The following is a 25526-nucleotide window of genomic DNA, read 5'->3' as shown; positions in this document are numbered from 1 at the left end:
TTCAATCGAATACTACGGTATTCAAAATATTCGTACTCGATCGAATACTAGCTATTCGCAGTAAATATTCGATTCAGAACCAGTGTTCATTGGCCGAATGCTATACAGTGTATAGCATTCGACAAATCAATGCTGGTTCTGCAGCAGGCTCCTCCTTGCTAGTCGGGAGAGCTGGCAGCTTGCTGTTATGAGGGAGCTGACTTTTCCTCATAGCAATGAATTGACCAGCGTTGATTGCCTAGTGTACAGCATTCGGCCAATCAACGCTGGTTCTTCCGGAGGCTTGTCTGAGAGGAGGCGAAGTCTAAGGTCGGACCACTAAGGAGACTGCTGTGGTCCGACCTTAGACTCCACCTCCTCACAGACGAGCCTCCAGCAGAACCAGCATTGATTAGCCGAATGCTGTACACTGGCCAATCAATGCTGGTCAATTCATTCCTATGAGAAACAGTAAGCTCCCTTGTAACAGCAAGCTGCCAGCTCTACTGACTACCAAGGATGAGCCTGCTGCAGAACCAGCGTTGATTTGCTGCAGGCTCGTCTTTGCTAGTTAGGAGAGCTGGCAGCTTGCGGTTACGAGGGAGCTTACTTTTTATCAGTGCAACTGCAAGCGCTGTGCAGTTAAAGCACAAGGACCCTATAGACTATAATGGGATCTGTGCGCTTTAACTGCACAGCGCTCCTCCTAAACACTCTCCACCTGCTACTTGTGGACTTGGTGACTCTCCTTTAGTTTAATAGTGGTTTCCCCTGAAATGAGCATTTTTCCCCATAAACTATAATGGGATTCGATATTCGATCGAGAATATCGAATCTCGAATATTTCACTGTTCGCTTATCTCTAATGAAAACGACATATCCTCCACAAAATGGTATCAATAAAAACTACATCCTGCCCCACAGAAGAGACATGTTACATACCGTCGTAGACAGACATTTTTTAACCCCTTCGCGCCGATGGCATTTTTTGATTTTCGTTTTTCGTTTTTGACTCCCCTCCTTCTAAACCCCATAACTTTTTTATTTCTCCGTTCCCAGAGCCATATGAGGTCTTAATTTTTGCGGGACAAATTTTTCTTGATGATGCTACCATTAATTATTCTATATAATGTACTGGGAAGCAGGAAAAAAATTCAGAATGGGGTGGATTTGAAGAAAAAATGCATTTCTGCGACTTTCTTACGGGCTTTGGTTTTACGGCGTTCACTGTGCAGCCAAAATGACATGTCCCCTATATTCTGTGTTTCGGTACAGTTCCAGGGATACCAAATTTATATGGTTTTATTTACATTTTGACCCCTAAAAAAAATTCCAAAATGGTGTTAAAAATTTTTTATTCTAAAAGTCGCCATATTCCGACGGCCGTAACTTTTTTATACATAGGTGTACGGGGATGCATAGGGCGTCTTTTTTTGCGGGGCCGGGTGTACTTTTTAGTTCTACCATTTTCGGGAATTCCTTTTGCTTTGATCACTTTTTATTCAAATTTTTATCAGAATCAAAACAGTGAAAAAACGGCGGTTTGGCACTTTTGACTATTTTTCCTGCTACGGCGTTTACCGAACAGGAAAAATATTTTTATAGATTTGTAGAGCGGGCGATTTCGGACGCGGGGATACCTAACATGTATGTGTTTCACAGTTTTTAACTACTTTTATATTTGTTCTAGGGAAAGGGGGGTGATTTGAACTTTTAATACTTTTTATATTTTTTTATATTTTTTTTTTTACTTTTTTTTTTATTTTTTTTTTGCATTTATTAGACCCCCTAGGGGTGTTGAACCCCAGGGGGTCTGATCACTAATGCAATGCATTACAATGCTAATGCATTGCAATGCATTGCAAAAAATCATCATCTCTTTTGCAGGCTGCATACACCAGCCTGCAAAAGAGAGAATTTGCAGATCGGCTGGGAGCCTTTAACAAGGCTCCCGGCTGTCATGGCAACATGACGTCGGCCCTGGAGCATGCTCCAGGAGCCGGCGATCCCTGACAGCAGCGCCTTTGACAGCAGCGCCGGAGGGGTTAATGCCTCCAATCGGTCCGGGGACCGATCGGAGGCATTAGAGCCGGTTGTCTACTGCTTAAAGCAGTAGACACCCGGCGGCTATGACGGCCGCCCGGCTCCCGGGCGGTCGCCATAATTACAGACCCGACACGCGCCGTACTATTACGGCGCATGTCGGGAAGGGGTTAAAAGCTGTGCTCCGTTCGGCAGCACATATACGAAGACTGGAATGATACAGAGAAGATTAGCATGGCCTCTATGCAAGGATGACATGCAAATTTGTGAAGAGTTCCATAAAATTAATTTTTTTAGAAAGCTCTAGGTGTGGGACTCAAATTTTTGAATGTATGGTATAATAATATAGAAATTTGGTATCTCTGTGACTGTACTGACCTGTAGAATGTAGATAATGGGGAATGCTGTAAAATTAAACTGTGAAAACAGCGCAATTCCGTTTTTCCAGTTTCACCCTATTCTGAAGTTTTGTCCAACTTCTCAGTACATTGTACAAGATACTAAATGGTGTCATTAAAAAGTACAATTTGTTCGCAACAAGTAAGGAATGGAAAAATAGAAAAGATGCAGCTTTTGGAATGTGAAGAGATAACAATGAAAACGTAATGGGAAATGGCTTTGTCTTCAAGGGGTTTATTACATTGTAAAATGGCCATACTGTTTGACTGTGCAACTGCTGAGTTATCTTCAGGCGTGTTTGCTCATTCATCTTTCTGCTTCTTTAAAAGAGATATGTAAATCCCATAAATATTTGGTGTGAACTTTGCCCTTTGGAGGAGGAGTCCTGGAAGTGCTGATACGGCCCCCACAGATTTAGCCCTGATCTCACCATCATCCAACTAAAAATTGGGGCCGGCCTGATACAATGCTCAGCCTGAAGAACAGCGCTCACCCCGAAGATGACAGAAACTTCTTTAATAACAAATGGAACAGCACAACGCGTTTCGGACACATGGTAGTCCTTCCTCAAGTGCACAGTCACTTCAAGCAACACAGATATATACATAAGAAACATTAAAAATCATCAAATAATAAGAATAAAAAAATAAAAAAGAACAGCAACTGTATGACAAATGAAATACCATAGAGTGACTTAGGTAATGAATAAAAAACTAAAAATTGCTCAATGGAAAGAGAGAGCCCCAATACTATAATACATTTTCTTTTTAGTGAGCCAGAAAACACATAGTCAAAATACAAAGATGGAGGACTTAACTCTAACACTATTCCCAGCATAGGCAATAGTCTATTGATAAACACTTCACACCAGATATATATTAGACGGCTAGCACCTTGTGCCTAGAAAGGAACAGGGCTCCGTAGCTAGAACATAATGACTAAAACAACATGAATTAAACAATATGAAATCTTTGTCTTACCTGGCCTGGATGGCTCCAAACATGTATCTCCAGGCTAAAGGTCAACTATTTAACACACACAGGTGGAGAAAGGGGGCGGGAGAACACTTTCCACACTTAACCAGTGTCGGGCCTGCACATGCTGGCCTAGCCCGGCATCTGGATAATCTCAGTGCGCAAGCGCCAATCTCCAGGCTGTGTGCATGCGTACCAAGTGCCCGAGCCCTGCCGGCAGCCGACCAGCATGACGGGGCAGCAGTATAGAGCCGGCAGCAGAAAGGATGGGAGACAGGTGAATCAGCCTGCTCCAACTACTATGTGTGATAATACAGGAGTAACTACATATTCTCCCCATGTGTTAATATAGACTCATTGCACTGAATAATATAATATATATACATAAATTAATGAATACATAAATGAATAAATAATTATACTCAAAATAAATATATTGGATAAGATAGTAGAATTAAAAATAAGAATAAACAGGCACATGTCTAGTTTCGTCCATCAGAGTCCTTTCTAATTCCCAAATGAGGTCACTTAATGCCTTATGGCTAATTCCAGAACAATTTGAACTGGTATTATGACCCTCCTGGGTGATATCAGGGACATTGGTAGTGGGTGGTCTGGTATACTGTTCCACCAGATCCTCCCTCAAGTCATTTCTAATACGAAAAAAGTCCATCTTGATAGTAGACAAAATAGAGGATCTTCTCCAAGTGTACGTGAAGCGGGCAGTTACCCTACAGACATGAACAATCTCAACCCCAAGGCCCTCAGGGGAGGAGATGAATCTGGAAGGCAAAAAACAAACAACACCGAGCCGATCCTCGTGTATTACCACTGGAAGAAAATGTGGTTTAAATGTAGAGACAAGTGCTTGCTCACCTGGGTGGGTTGTGAGGAAGTCACAACAACCAAATAACCTTGAGAGCAAGCAAATCCAGGGTATGTAGAATAAGGTGGAGGGCAGCAGCTGCAGGACCGTTACACGAACGGGAACGTACAACGAAAAATTGGGGCCGGCCTGATACAATGCTCAGCCTGAAGAACAGCGCTCACCCAGAAGATGACAGAAACTTCTTTAATAACAAATGGAACAGCACAACGCGTTTCGGACATATGGTAGTCCTTCCTCAAGTGCACAGTCACTTCAAGCAACACAGATATATACATAAGAAAAAACAAATTTCTCCGGCAACTCTCCGATGATAAAATATAACTTTTAATCAGAAAACATCATAAAATGACAAAAAATTTGATGTCGATCACAAAATAAAGACTTTATAAAGACTCTTTATTTTGTGATCGACATAAAATTTTTTGTCATTTTATGATGTTTTCTGATTAAAAGTTATATTTTATCATCGGAGAGTTGCCGGAGAAATTTGTTTTTGCTGTGGAGATATTACACTCAAGGAATAGAGTGTGTTGCCGTGCACCCCGAAGAATTTAACCATTGAAAAGCCGATGTCTGATATCAACCTGTGGGTGAGCTGAACCTTTTTGTACCTTTTTTTGCTATATACATAAGAAACATTAAAAATCATCAAACAATAGGAATAAAAAATAAAAAAGAACAGCAACTGTATGACAAATGAAATACCATATAGTGACTTAGGTAATGAATAAAAAACTAAAAATTGCTCAATGGAAAGAGAGAGCCCCAATACTATAATACATTTTCTTTTTAGTGAGCCAGAAAACACATAGTTCCAAAGTAGTAACACTATTCCCAGCATAGGCAATAATCTATTGATAAACACTTCACACCAGATATATATTAGACGGCTAGCACCTTGTGCCTAGAAAGGAACAGGGCTCCGTAGCTAGAACATAATGACTAAAACAACATGAATTAAACAACATGAAATCTTTGTCTTACCTGGCCTGGATGGCTCCAAACATGTATCTCCAGGCTAAAGGTCAGCTATTTAACACACACAGGTGGAGAAAGGGGGCGGGAGAACAGGTCCACAATTTAGTATATCTTCCAGTGTTTTCTTCCTTCCTACATCTTAGTCTTTATTCCCCTGGTATTTTATATTCCCAGTGCATTGGGTGTGCTTGTCCCCCCCCCCCCATTAGTGTAGGTGAGTAGCCCCTATTCACATTTATATATGTTTATATATATTTTTATATGTGCCTGTTTATTCTTATTTTTAATTCTACTATTTTATCCAATATATTTATTTTGAGTATAATTATTTATTCATTTATGTATTCATTAATTTATGTATATATATTATATTATTCAGTGCAATGAGTCCATATTAACACATGGGGAGAATATGTAGTTACTCCTGTATTATCACACATAGTAGTTGGAGCAGGCTGATTCACCTGTCTCCCATCCTTTCTGCTGCCAGCTCTATACTGCTGCCCCGTCATGCTGGTCGGCTGCCGGCAGGGCTCGGGTACTTGGTACGCATGCACACAGCCTGGACATTGGCGCTTGCGCACTGAGATTATCCAGACGCCGGGCTAGGCCGGCATGTGCAGGCCCGACACTGGTTAAGTGTGGAAAGTGTTCTCCCGCCCCCTTTCTCCACCTGTGTGTGTTAAATAGCTGACCTTTAGCCTGGAGATACATGTTTGGAGCCATCCAGGCCAGGTAAGACAAAGATTTCTAATATATATCTGGTGTGAAGTGTTTATCAATAGACTATTGCCTATGCTGGGAATAGTGTTACTACTTTGGAACTATGTGTTTTCTGGCTCACTAAAAAGAAAATGTATTATAGTATTGGGGCTCTCTCTTTCCATTGAGCAATTTTTAGTTTTTTATTCATTACCTAAGTCACTCTATGGTATTTCATTTGTCATACAGTTGCTGTTCTTTTTTTATTTTTTATTCTTATTGTTTGATGATTTTTAATGTTTCTTATGTATATATCTGTGTTGCTTGAAGTGACTGTGCACTTGAGGAAGGACTACCATATGTCCGAAACGCGTTGTGCTGTTCCATTTGTTATTAAAGAAGTTTCTGTCATCTTCTGGGTGAGCGCTGTTCTTCAGGCTGAGCATTGTATCAGGCCGGCCCCAATTTTTCATTGTACGTTCCCGTTCGTGTAACGGTCCTGCAGCTGCTGCCCTCCACCTTATTCTACATACCCTGGATTTGCTTGCTCTCAAGGTTATTTGGTTGTTGTGACTTCCTCACAACCCACCCAGGTGAGCAAGCACTTGTCTCTACATTTAAACCACATTTTCTTCCAGTGGTAATACACGAGGATCGGCTCGGTGTTGTTTGTTTTTTGCCTCACCATCATCCAGTCTGTCTGGGATTACAGGAAGAGACAGAAGGAGCAGGCCTACATCCACACAAGATCTGTGCTTAGTTTTCCTCCAAGATGGCGGGAACAACCTCTCTGCCGAGTTCCTTCAAAAACTGTCTGCAAGTACCGAGAAGAATTGATGGAAGACAAAGGGCAAAGGTCACCCCCAACATTGATGGGATTTCGATTTCTCTTTTCTTCATTTTGTTACTTGACAAAAATAAATTATCGCTTGTTACTAAAAGCATTTTTACGTTGCTGCACTCTCTCTACACCTGCCTAAATCTTTCACACAGCACGGTGATCTTTCGCTTTTCTCTGTGATTATTTCTAGCAGGTATCGTTGGAACTGGGAGTCCTGCTGAAGCTATAAGCCCCAGCACAGCCACCGTACCAAATCTACAGCCGCCAGCAGTAAATCACACCTGTGGGAATGAAGGAAACCAGAAGCTGCTTGTCCCAGACATCAGCAAACCTCACAAAGGTACCAATCCACAGTCCTCAACCTCTGCTGTCAGTATTTGGGGAGTGTCTACCCTCTTGTTATCTGCCTGTAGAGGACTGGTTATAGTAAGTGTATACTCAGCTCATCCCAGCATGCATGTTTATGGGGAAGCAGGGGATATATCTGAAGTCTGTGGTTCATCTCCAAAGGCCAATGATCTCATTTTTGAACTCTTGTTCCCAATCACCGTCCTATGTCAACCTGCCAATGAGTAAATGTTGATCAGTGCTCATATAGGGGTCCTCACTCTAACCCAAGTGAGCCAGTATTGCAATGGGCCAGTGCACCATTGCTATATAAGTAGCTGTGTCTGTATACTGTGACGTAAGGGTGGTGCAGTAAATACACACATCTGTCTTTCAGAGCGGAGCTCCTATGCCTCCTTCCTCTACCTGTATGTTATCCTGGGCTTCGTGGTGGGTGTCGCTCTTTTATTCTGGTGTTGCTGGTCACCGGGCTGGTTCATCTGGAGAGTTGGCGTCTGCAGATTCATTCCTTGCTGCAACTCCTTCTGCGCATCTTGTCACCTCTGTACTCGCAGCTGTGTCTTAAAGGACAAGACTCGGCCCAGTAAAGTGACCCCTCAGGACACATCTCCTACTGTGCCGGTGTGATTCTCAAGTCTGTAGCTAGGGACACGGCTGCTAAGGGGGATTTTCTTTTTTTGTCATTTGAATCCTTTACATGGACCCGCTTACATTATTCTGACGTTGTGGGTACAATTCTACCTCAAGAATCTCTAAGAAGTGCGGACGCTGAATATCTGTGCACAGGATGCTGTCGCCTGGATGTGGTAAATATTTATTAGCCCTGTGTACATACAGAAGGGGTGCGATATCTTATTAGGAAGAGCCAGTACAGGGACTTAGTAGCCCAGGCCTGCCCGGCACCTTCCTCGTTTCCACCATCCACTCTGTACATTATATGTTTAACAACTTTTCTGTTAAAAAAAAAAAAAAAATTGCAAAATTTTACATTTGTTCCTTTTATTTTAACAATGTTTAACTCAGTGACACGATGACTCCGTCCATGTTCCAAAATCTGGTTTATTGGTTAGTTGTGAAACCCAAGGCACTGATGTAACAGGACAACATGACAGGTTCTGCCCCCTGAGCTGGAGTACTTATGTGTACACCTGTATAGACCCTTTGATAGCACCAGTATTGCAGCAAGGATGGAGGAGTCCATTTTGTTTAGGTCATAGCACACATTATATGTATTTTTTAACCCCTTCCTGTAATCTGGATTCTTCTCGCTTGCTGTTTTTGTTCCAGTCGGTGGCTCGCTCCTCTGTTGTATTGCTTGTTCTGGTATTTACACCTGGACTGGAGCTTGGCTTGTGTAATAGTGGTGCCAAAAAGTGACCATTTGTAGGCCCCCTAGAGTCAGCTGCTGCCCCCTAGTTGGGCAGAAAAAGAGCTGTGCTCTCTATGGGGGGGAGGAGATGTGATATAGGAGTACTGTGTGGTTTATACAACTGGTGCTGATACGTCCAGACAATGGGTTTCTTTATTAAAGGAAAAAAAACTAGTGCACAGACAGTGCTGACAGGAGGACGTATACATCCAAGTGCTTCCTGCAATGTGCTGTACAGCGGCTGTGACCGAATACTGATCTGTACTCTTATAATATTCTACCCCCCCCGCCCTACTGCAAAGCTTCTCAGTGCATAGTATAATTTACACAAACTCCAGATCAAGCTGGAGACTCCAGTAGTTTTTATTTCTTCTGGTCTTGAAGATCAGAAATCCTAAACTCATCCATTCAGTAAGCGGGGTCCCCACATAACAATGTACAGCTTGTACAGGACTGGTGCCTGCCACGTCCTGCAGGGCAAAACTACTCATCAACACTCCAGGAGCAAGGTGTTATACACAGGGAAGGCGCGTACGCTGTAAGGTCACAGATCTGTGGATGCAGGGGTGGGACACTGGCCCTGCTCAATAGTGAGGATCTGGGGCTTATTCTGCATCCAGTACACAGGGCCGGGCTAAGACAACCCCAGCTGTATAGACAGCGGAAAGGAATGATGAGGATATGTCTGGACCTGAGCGTCCTGCACCTTTCTAATAGACTAATGACATAAATAATATGTACTAAGTACAGAGGACCCCACAGGAACAGATGAGATGGGAAAGAACTTGCAGCCCCTATACGCTTGCTCCTGACCATAATAAATACCAGTACATTGATCACTGGGACACTCACCAGACTAGGCTGTAAAAAAGTGAAGCGTCCAGGCAGCGCTCGCTTTGTCCAGAACGGCTCCTGTAATATGTGAAGCCCCTGTCTAACAGTGACCCCGCACGTCATCGTATGCAGGATGAGATGATACTTCATGATGGGGTTTGTACAGGACCTGGATCTATGGGCGTTCTGGTAACAAACACCGTGACGTGCGGATACACAAGAATGGCAGCGGTGGTGTCAGAGAGGTGACGTCACACATCTGGTTTTGTTAGTTGTTTTTTTTTTTTTTTGGTTAGGGATTCTTTTTAAAAAACATACATCTGGTTCAATACATACAAATTTCCTTCATCCAGCAGTAAAACACATGGAAATCTGAAGACATTAAAAAAATAATTAAAAAGAAGAGATTCTGTGTAGGTAATACAGAAATGCGCAATCCAAATACTTTCGTTAGCACCACCTCTTGGTTTTTGGTAGCAGCAGAAGCACCTTGTATATTTAGACTCCATTTTGACACTGTCTTTTCTTTGTTTTTTTTTTGTTCAATAGTCTCTCACTTGCCCCAGTTTTGGCTATTGGGAAGCCTTGCCCTCATCTAGGAGGGGCACTCTCTAGTGTTATGTGCCGTCTCTGCGTGGTGCTTCAGGTCGATGGGCTGGTGAAGCTGGTGAGATGGTCGGGCATTAAGAAGTACCAGGTTTTTGATGCATCCAGTAATCCCGGTAGAGAACTTTCCTCCCGTCATCTGCTTCACATCGGGGGCTCCACCTGGAATGAGGCAAATATTAACTTAAGTGTACAATAAAATCCTGCAGCAGCCCTTCTGCCATCACCAGGGTGCTCAGCGCTGGCAGCTTGTTGCACTCTATTAGATGATTGGCCAGTGCTGCTTTACCTCAGTGAGTTTACATTAGTGGGGTCTATCTAACTTTCCAACAATTGCTACAACAAGAAGCCCACCTCATTGTCCTTGTGGGGGTTGTATCCCTTTTGGCTTTCATTTTTGAGGGCTCCTAGCTGATAAGAACTGTTCCTCCATAGGCTTTACAGGGTTTATCTAGGACAAAAATATTGCTAACCTATCCTTAGCATAGGCCCAATATTAGAGCGGCAGGGGATTGACACCTGGGACCTACACGGATAAGCTTATCGAAGTGAGGGTAAGTTCAGACGGAGTTTCTTGGTCCGGAACCTCAGGATCCGGACCAAAAACTGGGTAGCCGCGACTGAGAGCCAGTGCACTGCACCAGCCGCACACTCCGCTCCAGATTAGGCCCAATGAATGGAGTGTCTTCAGGCTGAATCGCTGAAGAATAAGCACATCGCTTCTTTTTCCGAGAGCCGGAAGAAACGGCACCTGGAAAAAAGACCTGAGCGGCTCCCATTGATTTCAATGGGAGCCGTCTTTTTGGTGAGGATTTTGAGGCGGATACGGCCTCAAAATCCTGACCAAAAAAACTCTGTGTGAACTTAGCCTGACAGAATGCTCTGGTGAGTGCCGTTTCTCTTTACAGCTCAGTCCCATTCAAGTGGTAATAAACTCCCTTTAATAAATAATGTGCATTAATCGCTTTAATTTCACTGTCATTATTATAAATGGAGGGCCAACGTCTTCTATTTACTGCGAGATAACAGGAGTGTAGCCATGATGGTTGTCAGCTGGGACTTCTTTTTAGAATCAGATTGGACCTATCTTACCGTGTACTTCAGTGATGCAGATTCAGAAGTGAAAACCTGCAAACAGCTGTGGGTCTTTTTTTAAGAGAAGTCTCATGTGATTGTCCGCACCATGCAGGGCTACTAACTTACCCAGATAGACCTTGGCCTTTGTGTCCACCATTATATTTTTGCCTGGTGAGCTTCCAGTGATCACTTCTTCTCCGTCAATGTGAACTGAACCAGACTTCCCCTCCCTAAAAAAAAAAATAAAAAAATAGAATTATCCATTATTAGCATGAGCCCTCCGCTGTCATACAATGTTTCCTTATCCTATGCTCCACCTATGCAGCTTGTCTGAATATTGCTCAAGTCTCCTCCAGGAGAAGTTAGGTTGTATTTTACAGTCTGTAAACCCCACCTGACTGTCGTAAGATCGGGTCATTAGACCAGCGATCGGGATGGGATCTGTAGATGTAATATGGAGCAGGAGTCATTTTAGACTAAACCTCCAGTGATCGTGGACGCGCAGGGCTCACTTCCACTAGATTCTACGCTAACATCACATCCTGGCACAACATGGTAGTAGTAATAGTCATGGGAATCCCGCCTCTCACCGGATGGCGGTGATCTTGTGCCATTCTCCATCGTTGATAGGATCTTCAGTAAGGATTTTGGCCTCACCGCTGCCCAGCTGATAACTGTCACAGATGACAACGGAGAAGGTTAAAGATATAAGAAGACATGTGAGACTTAGGCTACGATTCTCTCCAAAGCATCAGCCTCACTCACCTGAAGAGGAGGTGACCGTCCTGCAATCCCAGGCTGATAAAATCCCTCTCTCTGCCTTGTTCCTTCTCCTCCTGTCAAAAGAAAAGTCACTGATGTCTTAATCTGCAGCTGTCAGTCACCCAGGCACTCCGGATGGCGCTGTCCCCTGCACTGTGGTGTATTAATAAGATGAAGCTGCTAGAATTTTACATGAATATATAATGCAATATATGGCAACGCAGACAGGATTAAGCAGAAAACGATCTTGTTGCATCCTAACTTTTAGTCTCTGACTTGTCGTACGGTTCTCATACCTGGTTAGTATCATGCAGATCATGCTCCAGCCAGAAGCCTTCCTAATGGGACATGGAAATGGAAGCTTTAATGGTGGAACATGCAAGCAGCAGGATGGTGCAAACCCATATACAGCCCATTGCGTGATCTACATTTCTGTACAGTCACAGTGTGAATACAGTCATTACATGAAACATGTTAATGAGATGTAGAACATGGTTAAGAATTGTGTGTAATGCTGCTGAAACGCTAGTCATATGATAAGTAGCGCTGAGTCTGGATGACCGATCCTGCATGGATGATGACCCTGGAGCGAATATACTCACCATTCCCTGCCACAGAATCACACCATCGGTCGCTGTGGTTCGCAGCTCTAGCTCAATGGTTTCTGGCGTGTCTGGTCGGCTGGAAGAAACAGTGTGTGAGTCATGTAAGAATGGTTATCTCCCACCCCATCCCCCTATCACTAAACATCCGCAGCCCAATCGTCCCCAATACTCTCCTACCTCCTGGGAAACATTTGCCTTGGAAGAACAATGTAAGAGTCACCAGAGAAGGAAGATCCATAAACTCCTGGAGCATCTGTAATGTAAGCAGAAATAGAAAAATCTCATTGGCCGAAGTGGTGGGCGGAAACCTTGCTGAGCCAATCAGGGAGCGTCCACATGACAAGGATTAGAGCCAATCAACGTGGAAAAGGAATGGGAAACCCCAAAATAAGAAAATTAAAAAAAAGTTTGGATCCTAAGAAAAACATGATTTAGGACACGGCATCGCAGAGCGGACATTGGATTATTGCAAACTCTCAGGATGTCGATGTTACCAAATTTAATGTAGAATCGCTGCCAGACGTTACTGTGTGTACTACGAACCCCAGCCAGAGCCCTGTCTGTATAATACTGGCCCTCAAATAATCGTCTGCTACATGAAAAAACATCCGATGCCAGTAGTACTATCCCAAATCACATTCAATAAGGTATAAGAAAAGGAATTAGATAAGAATAAATTGGGGATACAATACCGTTCCCCCCACTCCCTTCGTGCACGCCGTCATCCAGGTTTGCCGCTGCTGCTCCTGTACAAGTGCAAATAAGCTTGTTAACACAATAACACAGACAAAGCCAAGCTCTAACTACAGAATAAGCTGTGGGGTGAGGAGCCCAAAATCAGCAAGGAACTGTGCGCAAAGGGATGAGGACACCATACGGGTGCAGCACTGTGTGTAGAGATGACGAGGACCCCATGACAGGCGAAGAACTGAATATAGAGGGGGTGAGGATTCTGTGATGGCCAAGGACACCATGACAGATGAGGAACTGTTTGTAGAGGGGTGAGGATGCCATGACAAGTGCGGGAGTATGTGTAGAGGAATGAGGATACCATACAGGCGAGGCAATGTGTGTAGGGAGATGAGGGCACCATATATATGTGAGGCAGTGTGTGTAGGGAGATGAGGGCACCATATATATGTGAGGCAGTGTGTGTAGGGAGATGAGGGCACCATATATATGTGAGGCAGTGTGTGTAGGGAGATGAGGGCACCATATATATGTGAGGCAGTGTGTGTAGGGAGATCAGGGCACCATATATATGTGAGGCAGTGTGTGTAGAGGGATGAGCATACCCTACAGGCGAGGCAATGTGTGTAGGGAGATGAGGGCACCATATATATGTGAGGCAGTGTGTGTAGGGAGATGAGGGCACCATATATATGTGAGGCAGTGTGTGTAGGGAGATGAGGGCACCATATATATGTGAGGCAGTGTGTGTAGGGAGATCAGGGCACCATATATATGTGAGGCAGTGTGTGTAGGGAGATCAGGGCACCATATATATGTGAGGCAGTGTGTGTAGGGAGATCAGGGCACCATATATATGTGAAGCAGTGTATAGGGAGATCAGGGCACCATATATATGTGAGGCAGTGTGTGTAGGGAGATGAGGGCACCATATATATGTGAGGCAGTGTGTGTAGAGGGATGAGCATACCCTACAGGCGAGGCAATGTGTGTAGGGAGATGAGGGCACCATATATATGTGAGGCAGTGTGTGTAGGGAGATCAGGGCACCATATATATGTGAAGCAGTGTATAGGGAGATCAGGGCACCATATATATGTGAGGCAGTGTGTGTAGGGAGATCAGGGCACCATATATATGTGAAGCAGTGTATAGGGAGATCAGGGCACCATATATATGTGAGGCAGTGTGTGTAGGGAGATGAGGGCACCATATATATGTGAGGCAGTGTGTGTTGAGGGATGAGCATACCCTACAGGCGAGGCAATGTGTGTAGGGAGATGAGGGCACCATATATATGTGAGGCAGTGTGTGTAGGGAGATGAGGGCACCATATATATGTGAGGCAGTGTGTGTAGGGAGATCAGGGCACCATATATATGTGAGGCAGTGTGTGTAGGGAGATGAGGGCACCATATATATGTGAGGCAGTGTGTGTAGGGAGATCAGGGCACCATATATATGTGAGGCAGTGTGTGTAGGGAGATCAGGGCACCATATATATGTGAAGCAGTGTATAGGGAGATCAGGGCACCATATATATGTGAGGCAGTGTGTGTAGGGAGATGAGGGCACCATATATATGTGAGGCAGTGTGTGTAGGGAGATCAGGGCACCATATATATGTGAGGCAGTGTGTGTAGGGAGATCAGGGCACCATATATATGTGAAGCAGTGTATAGGGAGATCAGGGCACCATATATATGTGAGGCAGTGTGTGTAGGGAGATCAGGGCACCATATATATGTGAAGCAGTGTATAGGGAGATCAGGGCACCATATATATGTGAGGCAGTGTGTGTAGGGAGATGAGGGCACCATATATATGTGAGGCAGTGTGTGTTGAGGGATGAGCATACCCTACAGGCGAGGCAATGTGTGTAGGGAGATGAGGGCACCATATATATGTGAGGCAGTGTGTGTAGGGAGATGAGGGCACCATATATATGTGAGGCAGTGTGTGTAGGGAGATCAGGGCACCATATATATGTGAGGCAGTGTGTGTAGGGAGATCAGGGCACCATATATATGTGAAGCAGTGTATAGGGAGATCAGGGCACCATATATATGTGAGGCAGTGTGTGTAGGGAGATGAGGGCACCATATATATGTGAGGCAGTGTGTGTAGGGAGATCAGGGCACCATATATATGTGAGGCAGTGTGTGTAGGGAGATCAGGGCACCATATATATGTGAAGCAGTGTATAGGGAGATCAGGGCACCATATATATGTGAGGCAGTGTGTGTAGGGAGATCAGGGCACCATATATATGTGAGGCAGTGTGTGTAGGGAGATCAGGGCACCATATATATGTGAGGCAGTGTGTGTAGGGAGATCAGGGCACCATATATATGTGAAGCAGTGTATAGGGAGATCAGGGCACCATATATATGTGAGGCAGTGTGTGTAGGGAGATCAGGGCACCATATATATGTGAGGCAGTGTGTGTAGGGAGATGAGGGCACCATATATATGTGAGGCAGTGTGTGTAGGGAGATCAGGGCACCATATATATGTGAGGCAGTGTGTGTAGGGAGATCAGGGCACCATATATATGTGAGGCAGTGTGTGTAGGGAGATCAGGGCACCATATATATGTGAGGCAGTGTGTGTAGGGAGATGAGGGCACCATATATATGTGAGGCAGTGTGTGTAGAGGGATGAGCATACCCTACAGGCGAGGCAATGTGTGTAGGGAGATGAGGGCACCATATATATGTGAGGCAGTGTGTGTAGGGAGATCAGGGCACCATATATATGTGAAGCAGTGTATAGGGAGATCAGGGCACCATATATATGTGAGGCAGTGTGTGTAGGGAGATCAGGGCACCATATATATGTGAAGCAGTGTATAGGGAGATCAGGGCACCATATATATGTGAGGCAGTGTGTGTAGGGAGATGAGGGCACCATATATATGTGAGGCAGTGTGTGTTGAGGGATGAGCATACCCTACAGGCGAGGCAATGTGTGTAGGGAGATGAGGGCACCATATATATGTGAGGCAGTGTGTGTAGGGAGATGAGGGCACCATATATATGTGAGGCAGTGTGTGTAGGGAGATCAGGGCACCATATATATGTGAGGCAGTGTGTGTAGGGAGATCAGGGTACCATATATATGTGAAGCAGTGTATAGGGAGATCAGGGCACCATATATATGTGAGGCAGTGTGTGTAGGGAGATGAGGGCACCATATATATGTGAGGCAGTGTGTGTAGGGAGATCAGGGCACCATATATATGTGAGGCAGTGTGTGTAGGGAGATCAGGGCACCATATATATGTGAAGCAGTGTATAGGGAGATCAGGGCACCATATATATGTGAGGCAGTGTGTGTAGGGAGATCAGGGCACCATATATATGTGAAGCAGTGTATAGGGAGATCAGGGCACCATATATATGTGAGGCAGTGTGTGTAGGGAGATGAGGGCACCATATATATGTGAGGCAGTGTGTGTTGAGGGATGAGCATACCCTACAGGCAAGGCAATGTGTGTAGGGAGATGAGGGCACCATATATATGTGAGGCAGTGTGTGTAGGGAGATGAGGGCACCATATATATGTGAGGCAGTGTGTGTAGGGAGATCAGGGCACCATATATATGTGAGGCAGTGTGTGTAGGGAGATCAGGGCACCATATATATGTGAAGCAGTGTATAGGGAGATCAGGGCACCATATATATGTGAGGCAGTGTGTGTAGGGAGATGAGGGCACCATATATATGTGAGGCAGTGTGTGTAGGGAGATCAGGGCACCATATATATGTGAGGCAGTGTGTGTAGGGAGATCAGGGCACCATATATATGTGAAGCAGTGTATAGGGAGATCAGGGCACCATATATATGTGAGGCAGTGTGTGTAGGGAGATCAGGGCACCATATATATGTGAGGCAGTGTGTGTAGGGAGATCAGGGCACCATATATATGTGAGGCAGTGTGTGTAGAGGGATGAGCATACCCTACAGGCGAGGCAATGTGTGTAGAGGATATCATAACTAAATGGCAAGCATGAAACTGTGTGTAGAAATGGTTAGGATTCCATAAGCGCAAGGAACTTTGGGTAAAGGAATGAGGACACCTGGTGGGCTGAGAAACTATGTGTTGAGGGGGTGATGACACCATGATGGGCATGGAATTGTGGCCCTTATTTACTAATAGTCAGGCAAAGGCAGTCTGAAAATAGTGGCTTTTTCTGCTTATATATTTCTGGTGCATTTTAGTCTAGTCTTAGTTATCATCTATTCTTGGATTACTTTGTGCCACAATTTTACACCAAAATGTTGGCACAATTGTGACTTTCTTGCATCTTAGACCAGTGTTTCTCCTATTACCCCCAACAGACACTCGTGTGACAGATTCTGCTCCCAATCTCAAGTGGGGAAGAAATGCTAAAACTTCTGAGGGCCCTTTAGCTTCAGTTTTTCACTCCTTATATTATAGTTCAGAAAGTATTTGCCTGTTCAGCACAGACTACCCACTGCAGTAGAGCAGACCTGCCACAAAGTCTTCCGTTATTGCTTGAACATGGCAAGTAGTTTGGGCGACACTAGTACTCCAATCTCTATTAGTGGATTTCCTGCTAATGGGCAGCATTTCTTGCTGGCACTGCGTGGGCAGCTGAAGTCTCAGTGACTACATTGCTGAAGATCTGGACACTGTGACTACTCCTCAGTTGTGTCCTGTTTGTACGGGACTCAGTAATCCACTAGTGACTGACAAACGGCCTCACCTCGCTCACAGTAGGTTCCTGAGAAGCCTTCTGGGCAGTGACATTTGTTCTCCTTGCAGGTGCCGCCATTAATGCAGGGATTGTTTATTTGGCAGCGATCCTCGTGCGATTCACAACGGTCACCTGTAAAATGAAGACTCACAATAAATGTACAAAATAGAGATTGTAGCATTCCTGTACAGAGGAACAAAGCTGAGGCACAGTATAGTTGTTATATTGCTGAAAAGTAGTTCTGCAAGTGGAGACAATATGTATTTCTCTTTTGTCTCTCCAACAAAACCAGTCCTTATCCGACATGATCTGTTAATGCAGAAGCATGGACTACTGGATGCCTCTGCCCCCCCCCCCACATCTGTCATTTGGATTCCTCTGTGTAAAGCCCAACCTTCATGCTCTTACCTTTGAACCCATCTCGGCAGATACACTGGTACTCGTACTCTCCAGTTGGCATGCAGCGGCCTCCATGCAAACAGGGCATGCGGTCACAGGGAGAACTGTCATAGCACTGGCTGATACTGTGGCTTTCTACAAAACTGTAGGAAATGTCTATTTTCTTGCCATTGATGGAAACCTATAAAATCAAATAAAACACCTTAGAGCCAAGAATCCAGAGCTGTGGCCACCCAGCGTCTCCACAGGTCCCATTTCAGAACATCTGCCCCTTGATTATTACAGTAGTCAGTGTGCACAGTCAACTCACGTCTCCAATGCAGCCCTGATATGGCTGTGTGAAGTTGACAGCAGAGGGAAGGCTGACAGAACTGTCCACACCCCCGAGGTACATCAGGGTCTTTAAGTTGAGGCCGAGGCTTTTTCCAGGTGAGGACCTCTTAATAGGTGGAGCCCTGTCAACCTGCAGTGTCCCGTCCTTATGGATTCTCTCTGCAGATGCTTTGTGCCACTGCCCCAGGGTAATAGGATCAGCACTTCGTAATATTGCCAGCCCTATAGAGGAGACAAAGTCAATTTCAGCACTTGCAATGGTCATAAAGTAATAAGTAGCGGATTAACCCTTCATTAACCCCTTTCCGCCATTTTTTACTTCCTGCATTCCAAAGGCCATAACTTTTTTTTATTTATTCTCTGATATTATTTGATATTTCATTCAATGTATTGGGAAGGTGAAAACAAAATTCAGTATTAGGTACAATTACAGAAAAACTGCCTTTGCACAACTTTCTTACAGGCTTTGTTCTTACAGCGTTCACCGTGCAGCCAAAATGAGAAGCCAAATGTTACCTGTATATCATCAATATATACCCAAATCTGTAACTTTTTAATGTTTCTTTATACAGGGCTGGATAAGACGTCTTTGTCTTTTTTACTGGCTCACATGTACTTTTTATCTATACATTTTTGGGGAATGTCTGATGTTTTGATCCCTTTTTTATTTTAATTTTTATGGGAAGTAAAATGCCTGCTTCTTTCCTGTTACGGCGATCACCATGTGAATTTTTTTTTTTTTTTAGATGTTTGCATTTTCAGATGTGGAAATGTAGAGTTTGTTTATCTTTATTGTTATTTGAAATCTAGGGAAATGTGCGGGATTTGCAATACAACTGTAGTCGCCACATAGCTATTGAGGCCTGCCACAAGCAAGTCTCAATAGGTGTAATCCTATGACATTCCTGGGAACCTTCATAAAGGCTTCAGGCTGCCATAGTAATAGGATGGTTTCTGCAATCTCGCCACACAGGAGTTCTCCTGCACTGGAAAAGTTTCAGGACTGGGGCCATAATAATGTAGTAATAACTACGATCAGAGTGAACTCTAGCAGAGACCCAGCGGCTATGTCCTCATGAATGTGCGATTTTATATACCGCTAGAAAGCCGACAGTGAGCTGAATTCTGACTTGTACTGGGGGGTGTTCCTCACAGCTCAGCGTCATTGCTGGGCAGTATGGAGCGCCCCCTCTTGACAGTACAAGGCTATATTAGAGTACAGTCAGGAAGGGGGGTGGTTGAGTTCCTCACACTAGCGTCGATCATGTTTTGATGCCAGCTTTGCTCTTATATACTATCAAACTATCATGTTAGAAAGAAACCTTCCCAGAGAGATTGTCTTACCTGATCCCAGTTCAAAGCGGAATTCCAGATGTCCTCCAGCCATGGTGAGTGACACAAAGTCTTCCACAGGAGCGCCCTTTCCACCACTGAAGAATAGCAGCCCATTCGGAGACAGAGGCTTGAATTCAATATCCACCCGCAGATCATTGTGAATGTTGGTAAGATGTGGGTAAGCGATGTAAGAGGTTTCACCATTAAATGAAGGCGTGTTCACCATGACACCTGCAGCAATGAATGCAATACAATGTACGAGGCTGGAATAATAATAAGCTTACAACACAGAACTCTGGTGGGAACACTGTTTGGTAAGAAGGTTAAAATATACAGTATCTTTTCAACATATAAGCCAGTAGTTGATACCTTTTATTGGCTAACTAAAAAGGTGATGACAAATTGCAAGCTTGTGAGACTACGAAGACAGGCATAGTACATAAGGAGACGAAGGGTGACATGTAAGAATAATCAATGAGGAAGCATCTCCAATGACTCCAATGTGTAATAACAATGGTTGTGTCACGGATTCACTACATACCATCCATGCATTTTTCTCCAGATTTGCCCAGGTGGCATCGACACGTGTACCCTGTCCCATCTGCACGGTTGATGCAGGTGGCTTCTGGTCCACAGGCACCTGAGGAAGAGAATGTAATGGTGGTGATGAGAACAGAGCATGGTGCAGGCCACGACTCCGAGGATCTGTTTCCCAGTGCCCTTATTCAGTACCTGGGTGACAGTGCAGGGCTTGGGAATGTTCACAGTTGCTGCCTGCAAAACCCGGAGGACAATCACAGACGTAACTGCTGCTGTCTGAGTCCCGACATATTCCTCTGTTCTGAAAGTAGCACAAAAACATCTCGAGGTTGGAATAGCTGCACACTTCACAAATGAGAAAAGAGCTCTAGATGGTTGCACGGACATGTGAACACCTCCCTGAGCTGCTCGGTAATGTATGACATTGGCATGAGCAGATATTATTTTTATGTCTCTTGGGAAAATGCTAAATATTAATCCACATGTGGCAGATTGTAGCAGAAACTTCTGTAACCGTCCTATATATCTGAATGGAATTTGCAGAAAACCATGCACTTGCCACCAAAACAACCCCATGTCCCCCTGATTTTCAGTCGCTGAAATTTCTGCAACAAATCTGTGTTATGCAAAGCAACCCTTTGTGTCTATGATCGCTCAGCACATGTTAGTCACTAAAACATCTCACCCAGTCATGAAGTTTACCTTGCAGGGTCGGTCTCTACAAGTGGGACAATTGGAGATGCTATTTGCCCTTAGATCCAAGTCCTTGAAGATAACCTCTTCACCCTGGACGACAAGTTGGCGGACACAACCTGAGAGGAGAGATGAGAGCGGTATCGAGTGAGATATCAGACTTAAAGGAGGAGAGAAAAAAGAAACGTACAAGTGTCTCTACTCACCCACAAATCCTCTTTTTAGGTCAGTTTTGGCCACAGCCTCAAAGTTTGGATAACCTCCGAGATACAGCTCTTCATTGAGGTCTAGGCCTTGGAATTTACCCTATGTAAGGGAAGAATATATGAAATGAATGAGCTGTAGACATAGCGGGATTATGTGCAATAGATTAGAAGACATTTCCAGCCTTAACTAGAGTCTGTCTATACAGTGATACAGAGACAACAGTTCTCCATAATGTTATATGTGAACCATCCAGAATCCACACGGAGAACGTACCTGGGAGGTGCCATTCACGGGTGTCTGGTTATCCACCACCAACGATCCCTGGTTCAGATTCCTATAGAGGGTCACAGTATGGAACTCACCCAGACTAAGGGGTATTGGATAACGAATTGTCGCCATTCCTGAACCCGCGTCAAATCTGCAACCATATAGGAGACATGTCACTGGGTCTGAAGCTTCACAGATGTTGCAGACGGTAAAACAGTCACTGGGCTTATAGACTAAATTCAGAAACCCAACACTGAGGTTGTTTGTAGAATCTGAATGAGGTCTTAATATGTAAGATAGTCAAATGTAAGGATGACAACACCAAGACTCGATTCCACAACTGAGGGAGAGCCTGAAGGAAATGCAATCAAACTTCTCATCTCACCTGAATTCTGGGCGTCCTCCTACAAGACCAAAGGACATGAAATCGGCTCCTTTGCTTTTCTTCTGTCCACTGTAGACCAGCATACCTATAAAAATCCAAGCGCAACTATCAGGAGGACCTGCACATCCAGCTAGGAGGTCACAACCCTATCCAGGATGCTCAGAGAAAGAAAGTTAAGTAATCCAAATACAGGAATAATCCTACGGGCTCTGACAAACTCCATATACATTCTAAATTGTGAAGGATCAGAATAATACCTGATATCTCTGCAAGGGAGGAGGGGGGGGGGAATGATGAAACTGAGGACACATGTCTCTACAGGGAAAGGGGTGGGATGTCTTCAGAAGGGTACTGGGATAGATAGTGAAAGATTCTGGCTTTCTCTATAAGCAGGGGTGGGGGAGATTATTTTGGAAATGATGTTGAACGAATCAATGAAAACCATAATCACACTGCACAGTATGGACCTTGCTTGGTTACATTGGAAGGGAAGAAGCGTATTCTGCACTGGGTGCTTCAGCTTCCAGGAAGGTACTATGGGTGGGATCACAGGCTACAAAGCTTGGACTATAACACCAATATACACTGCAAACAACAAGACATCATGGAGAACCATTCTGTGGTTCGGTAGATGGGGCTACATCCAAAAAAGAAGGGACTGTGTTACTGCAGCTGACTAAGAGAAAATCAATCATATTGGGGCGAATGGGACCGTCAGAACATGCACTGGCTGCAAAGACGACTGTCTGGCAGGAGCACAGCACTCACAGGCAGCAGGTCACCCTGTAGGGATTCATGCACGATCCAATAATTCTCCAGCAATAACACTGTAAATGTTGTGGAATCAGACAGGAGATAGTTTCTGAACTCAGACATGCAAGGTGGGAGACTTACCAGAGTATAGAATGAGGGCTGGAGAGACGAGAAGGTAAAGTCAGAAAAGAGAAGAGAGCAGCAAAGATGGGGCATCACAGAGAAGGGTTAAGCACCGAATAACATGAACCGGGAAAGGGTCTCGACAGTAAGATCAGAGATGATAAGACAAAGGTTCTCTTACTGAATGTCATTATAATAAAGATCAATACGAGAAAGGAGATGGAACACAAGACAACATCGGCTTTCCAGGACTATGATCAACAGCTAAATGTTGGGAATCAGATTCCTGGCACCCCCTGCCTAAGAGGCTACAGCATTCAGATGAGAACTGCAGCTTCTTCATTCATTTCAATAGTGCTGAGTTACAGTCTGGCCGTGTGACCGATGGGTGTGACAGCACGGGCCTGAGAAGAAGCAGCAGCGCTCGGCCAAGCACCATGGCTGTGAGCTGGACCCCAATAATCCTAATAGGTCATCAATATCATCGTCCCTATAAGCATGTTTGGTGCCGCTAAGCCTTGTCCATCATATGTAGAGAAAGATATGATTCCAGGACAAGTGGTATTAAGCGTCATTCCCATCATTATAGTTTTACCCACTATAGCCCACACATTCACAATCTCCATGTCTCTTACCATCAGCATAGTCTGGCCGGAAAGTAATCTTTAGTTCAAACTTCTTGTGGGCATCCTTCATGCTTGGAAGAGCGAGGTAAGACTGGGGCTGGCCGGAGAAGTAAGGCACAACTCTTTCTGCAAATACACGAAGATGGCAAACAATATGAAAACCGAAGGACTGACCACTCACCTGAGTGGCCACATCTCTGCCAGAACAAAGCGCAGGCGCAGCATTGGATAGCAACATTTACTATGATGTTTCTTCCCCTCCTATATCCATGTATAGGACCCTTCTCCATATTGTACTCAGTACACAAAACTGGAGACAGTGACTTCTAGTTTGTGAGGATTCTCAGATTCCGCAACATCTCTTCATATTGAATTTCTCACCTCGAACTTTTAGCATTGAGAAAGCGGTGACTCTGCCCTGGCGATTGGCTGCAGTGCACACGTATGTCCCGGCATCTTCAGGCTTCACAGAAGATATCGTCAGAACGTTGTTCTCAATTCGAGCGTCTTTGGGGAGTTCTCCTTCCAGCTAGTGACAACGAAAAGTATAGTGAGACCAAGCCATATGAGCAACAACGACTTGTCATGAGGCTGAAGCATTACACCGACTACTAAAGACTTGAGGAAACAGATTGTAAAGATTTACACAATGTAAACACATGACTTGGTGTTCAGTAGATGGATAGAGACATCGTTACCTTTGTCCATGTGATTTCAGGCACCGGAAATCCAGATGCCAGACATGGGAATACTGCCACTGACCCAGTGGTGATCTCCTTCATCTCTGGTTGAGCTGCGATTTGCGGCACGGCTGTGGAGGTGATAAAAATATGTTATAAAACAAATAGATAAGATAGATAGATAGATAGATAGATAGATAGATAGATAGATAGATAGATAGATAGATATTGGAAAAACTGAGAAGTGGTAAAGTGAGAAATTCCACTTACACTGAACATGGAGAATGACGTGAGACTGCACCTCTCCCACATCATTAGTGGCCGTACAGCGGTACTGCCCGGCATCTGACTGCTTCACCTGGTCAATCCTCAGTGTGCCCCCAGTTATGACGGCATCACTTGGTAGCCGACTTCCCACCTTACTCCATGTGACTTTGGCGCGAGGATCTCCAATGGCCAGGCATTCAAACTCCACAGAGTTCCCTGCCAGGACGGTCTGCACCGAGGTGCGGATGTTAATCCTGACTTTTGGCAGCACTGAGGAGTAGAAGAGATGTTATGTACTGGATACAGATACAGCACAGTCCACCCTAACAGAGCTAATATCATGATTTACCAACCTTGTACAACCAACTTTACACTGTCTTGGGCTTGACCAAATCTGCTGACTGCCTTACATATATAGACGCCTTCATTCCCACGCACCAAATTTGAAATCCTGTTTAAATACAAGAGATCCGATCCAAAGTCACACAAATTTCCAACTTCTCCCAGAAAGCACTGGGACTGTACATGTTGCCTGTATCAAACTGGTTGGCTCATGGAGCTCAACTTGATATAAACATTTAATAATCTCCAGTGTCTGTTGCTTCTACTTAGGGATATCACCATGTAGGCATGAGAAGTCTTAGAGGTCATGCATTGCACTATTGAAATTCTCTTTCCAAACTGAAAAAAAGAAGCTGTCTCTCAGCAATCCTATAAGTCAATGTCAGAACCCTTTAAACAAGTCACGGAACATAACTGGAAAGTAACCCAAATCAGAAGCTCATCCATAGACAGATGTTTCAGAGTAATTGCTCTTCATCAGTGCCCATCTAAGATCTCTCACCTAGCCATACCAGTCTTCTGCTCTGAACTGATGAAGGGGTGTCACCCTAAAAAACTGTCTGTGGTTTGGATTAAATGCCAGTTGTGTTTTACGGGCTGTCTTAAAGAGGACCTTTCATGGATTTGGGCACAGGCAGTTCTACATACTGCTGGAAAGCCGACAGTGCACTGAATTCAAGCTTTCCCTATCTGTACCCCGGGTGAAGAGCTATCGGTCCCGGTACCATAGCTCTTCACAGTCAGAAGGGCGTTCCT

General features: G+C 44.4%; 1 protein-coding gene and 1 non-coding gene across 3 annotated transcripts in view; one reads left to right on the top strand and one right to left on the bottom strand.

Moving 5' to 3' along the window:
* The first annotated feature begins 2201 nt into the window (after positions 1–2201).
* Positions 2202–2308, top strand: LOC142211032 (U6 spliceosomal RNA). The gene has a single exon (XR_012717131.1). It is a non-coding gene; the product is annotated as a U6 spliceosomal RNA (small nuclear RNA).
* Positions 2309–7976: 5668 nt separating this feature from the next.
* The window catches only part of HSPG2 (heparan sulfate proteoglycan 2), a 121387-nt gene continuing 103837 nt past the window's right edge, over positions 7977–25526 (bottom strand). For both annotated transcript variants that reach the window (XM_075277769.1, XM_075277770.1), the window contains 24 exons: positions 24782–24879; positions 24432–24698; positions 24180–24292; positions 23863–24010; positions 23491–23607; positions 22874–22891; positions 21980–22064; positions 21601–21745; positions 21327–21426; positions 21130–21239; positions 20620–20728; positions 20429–20527; positions 19897–20118; positions 18530–18774; positions 18229–18400; positions 17830–17952; positions 13099–13152; positions 12584–12659; positions 12404–12482; positions 12098–12139; positions 11805–11875; positions 11630–11713; positions 11166–11269; positions 7977–10124 (listed from right to left, as the gene is read on the bottom strand). In XM_075277769.1, the coding sequence (XP_075133870.1) occupies positions 9952–10124; positions 11166–11269; positions 11630–11713; positions 11805–11875; positions 12098–12139; positions 12404–12482; positions 12584–12659; positions 13099–13152; positions 17830–17952; positions 18229–18400; positions 18530–18774; positions 19897–20118; positions 20429–20527; positions 20620–20728; positions 21130–21239; positions 21327–21426; positions 21601–21745; positions 21980–22064; positions 22874–22891; positions 23491–23607; positions 23863–24010; positions 24180–24292; positions 24432–24698; positions 24782–24879 (2854 nt within the window). In that variant the 3' untranslated portion in view covers positions 7977–9951. The remainder of the gene's footprint in view (positions 10125–11165; positions 11270–11629; positions 11714–11804; positions 11876–12097; positions 12140–12403; positions 12483–12583; positions 12660–13098; positions 13153–17829; positions 17953–18228; positions 18401–18529; positions 18775–19896; positions 20119–20428; positions 20528–20619; positions 20729–21129; positions 21240–21326; positions 21427–21600; positions 21746–21979; positions 22065–22873; positions 22892–23490; positions 23608–23862; positions 24011–24179; positions 24293–24431; positions 24699–24781; positions 24880–25526) is intronic.

This window comes from Leptodactylus fuscus, chromosome 6 (genome assembly GCF_031893055.1).
Source record: "Leptodactylus fuscus isolate aLepFus1 chromosome 6, aLepFus1.hap2, whole genome shotgun sequence".
Classification (NCBI taxonomy): domain Eukaryota; kingdom Metazoa; phylum Chordata; class Amphibia; order Anura; family Leptodactylidae; genus Leptodactylus; species Leptodactylus fuscus.
Note: the sequence above shows the minus strand (reverse complement) of the source record. Positions and strands in the feature narration are given on the sequence as shown.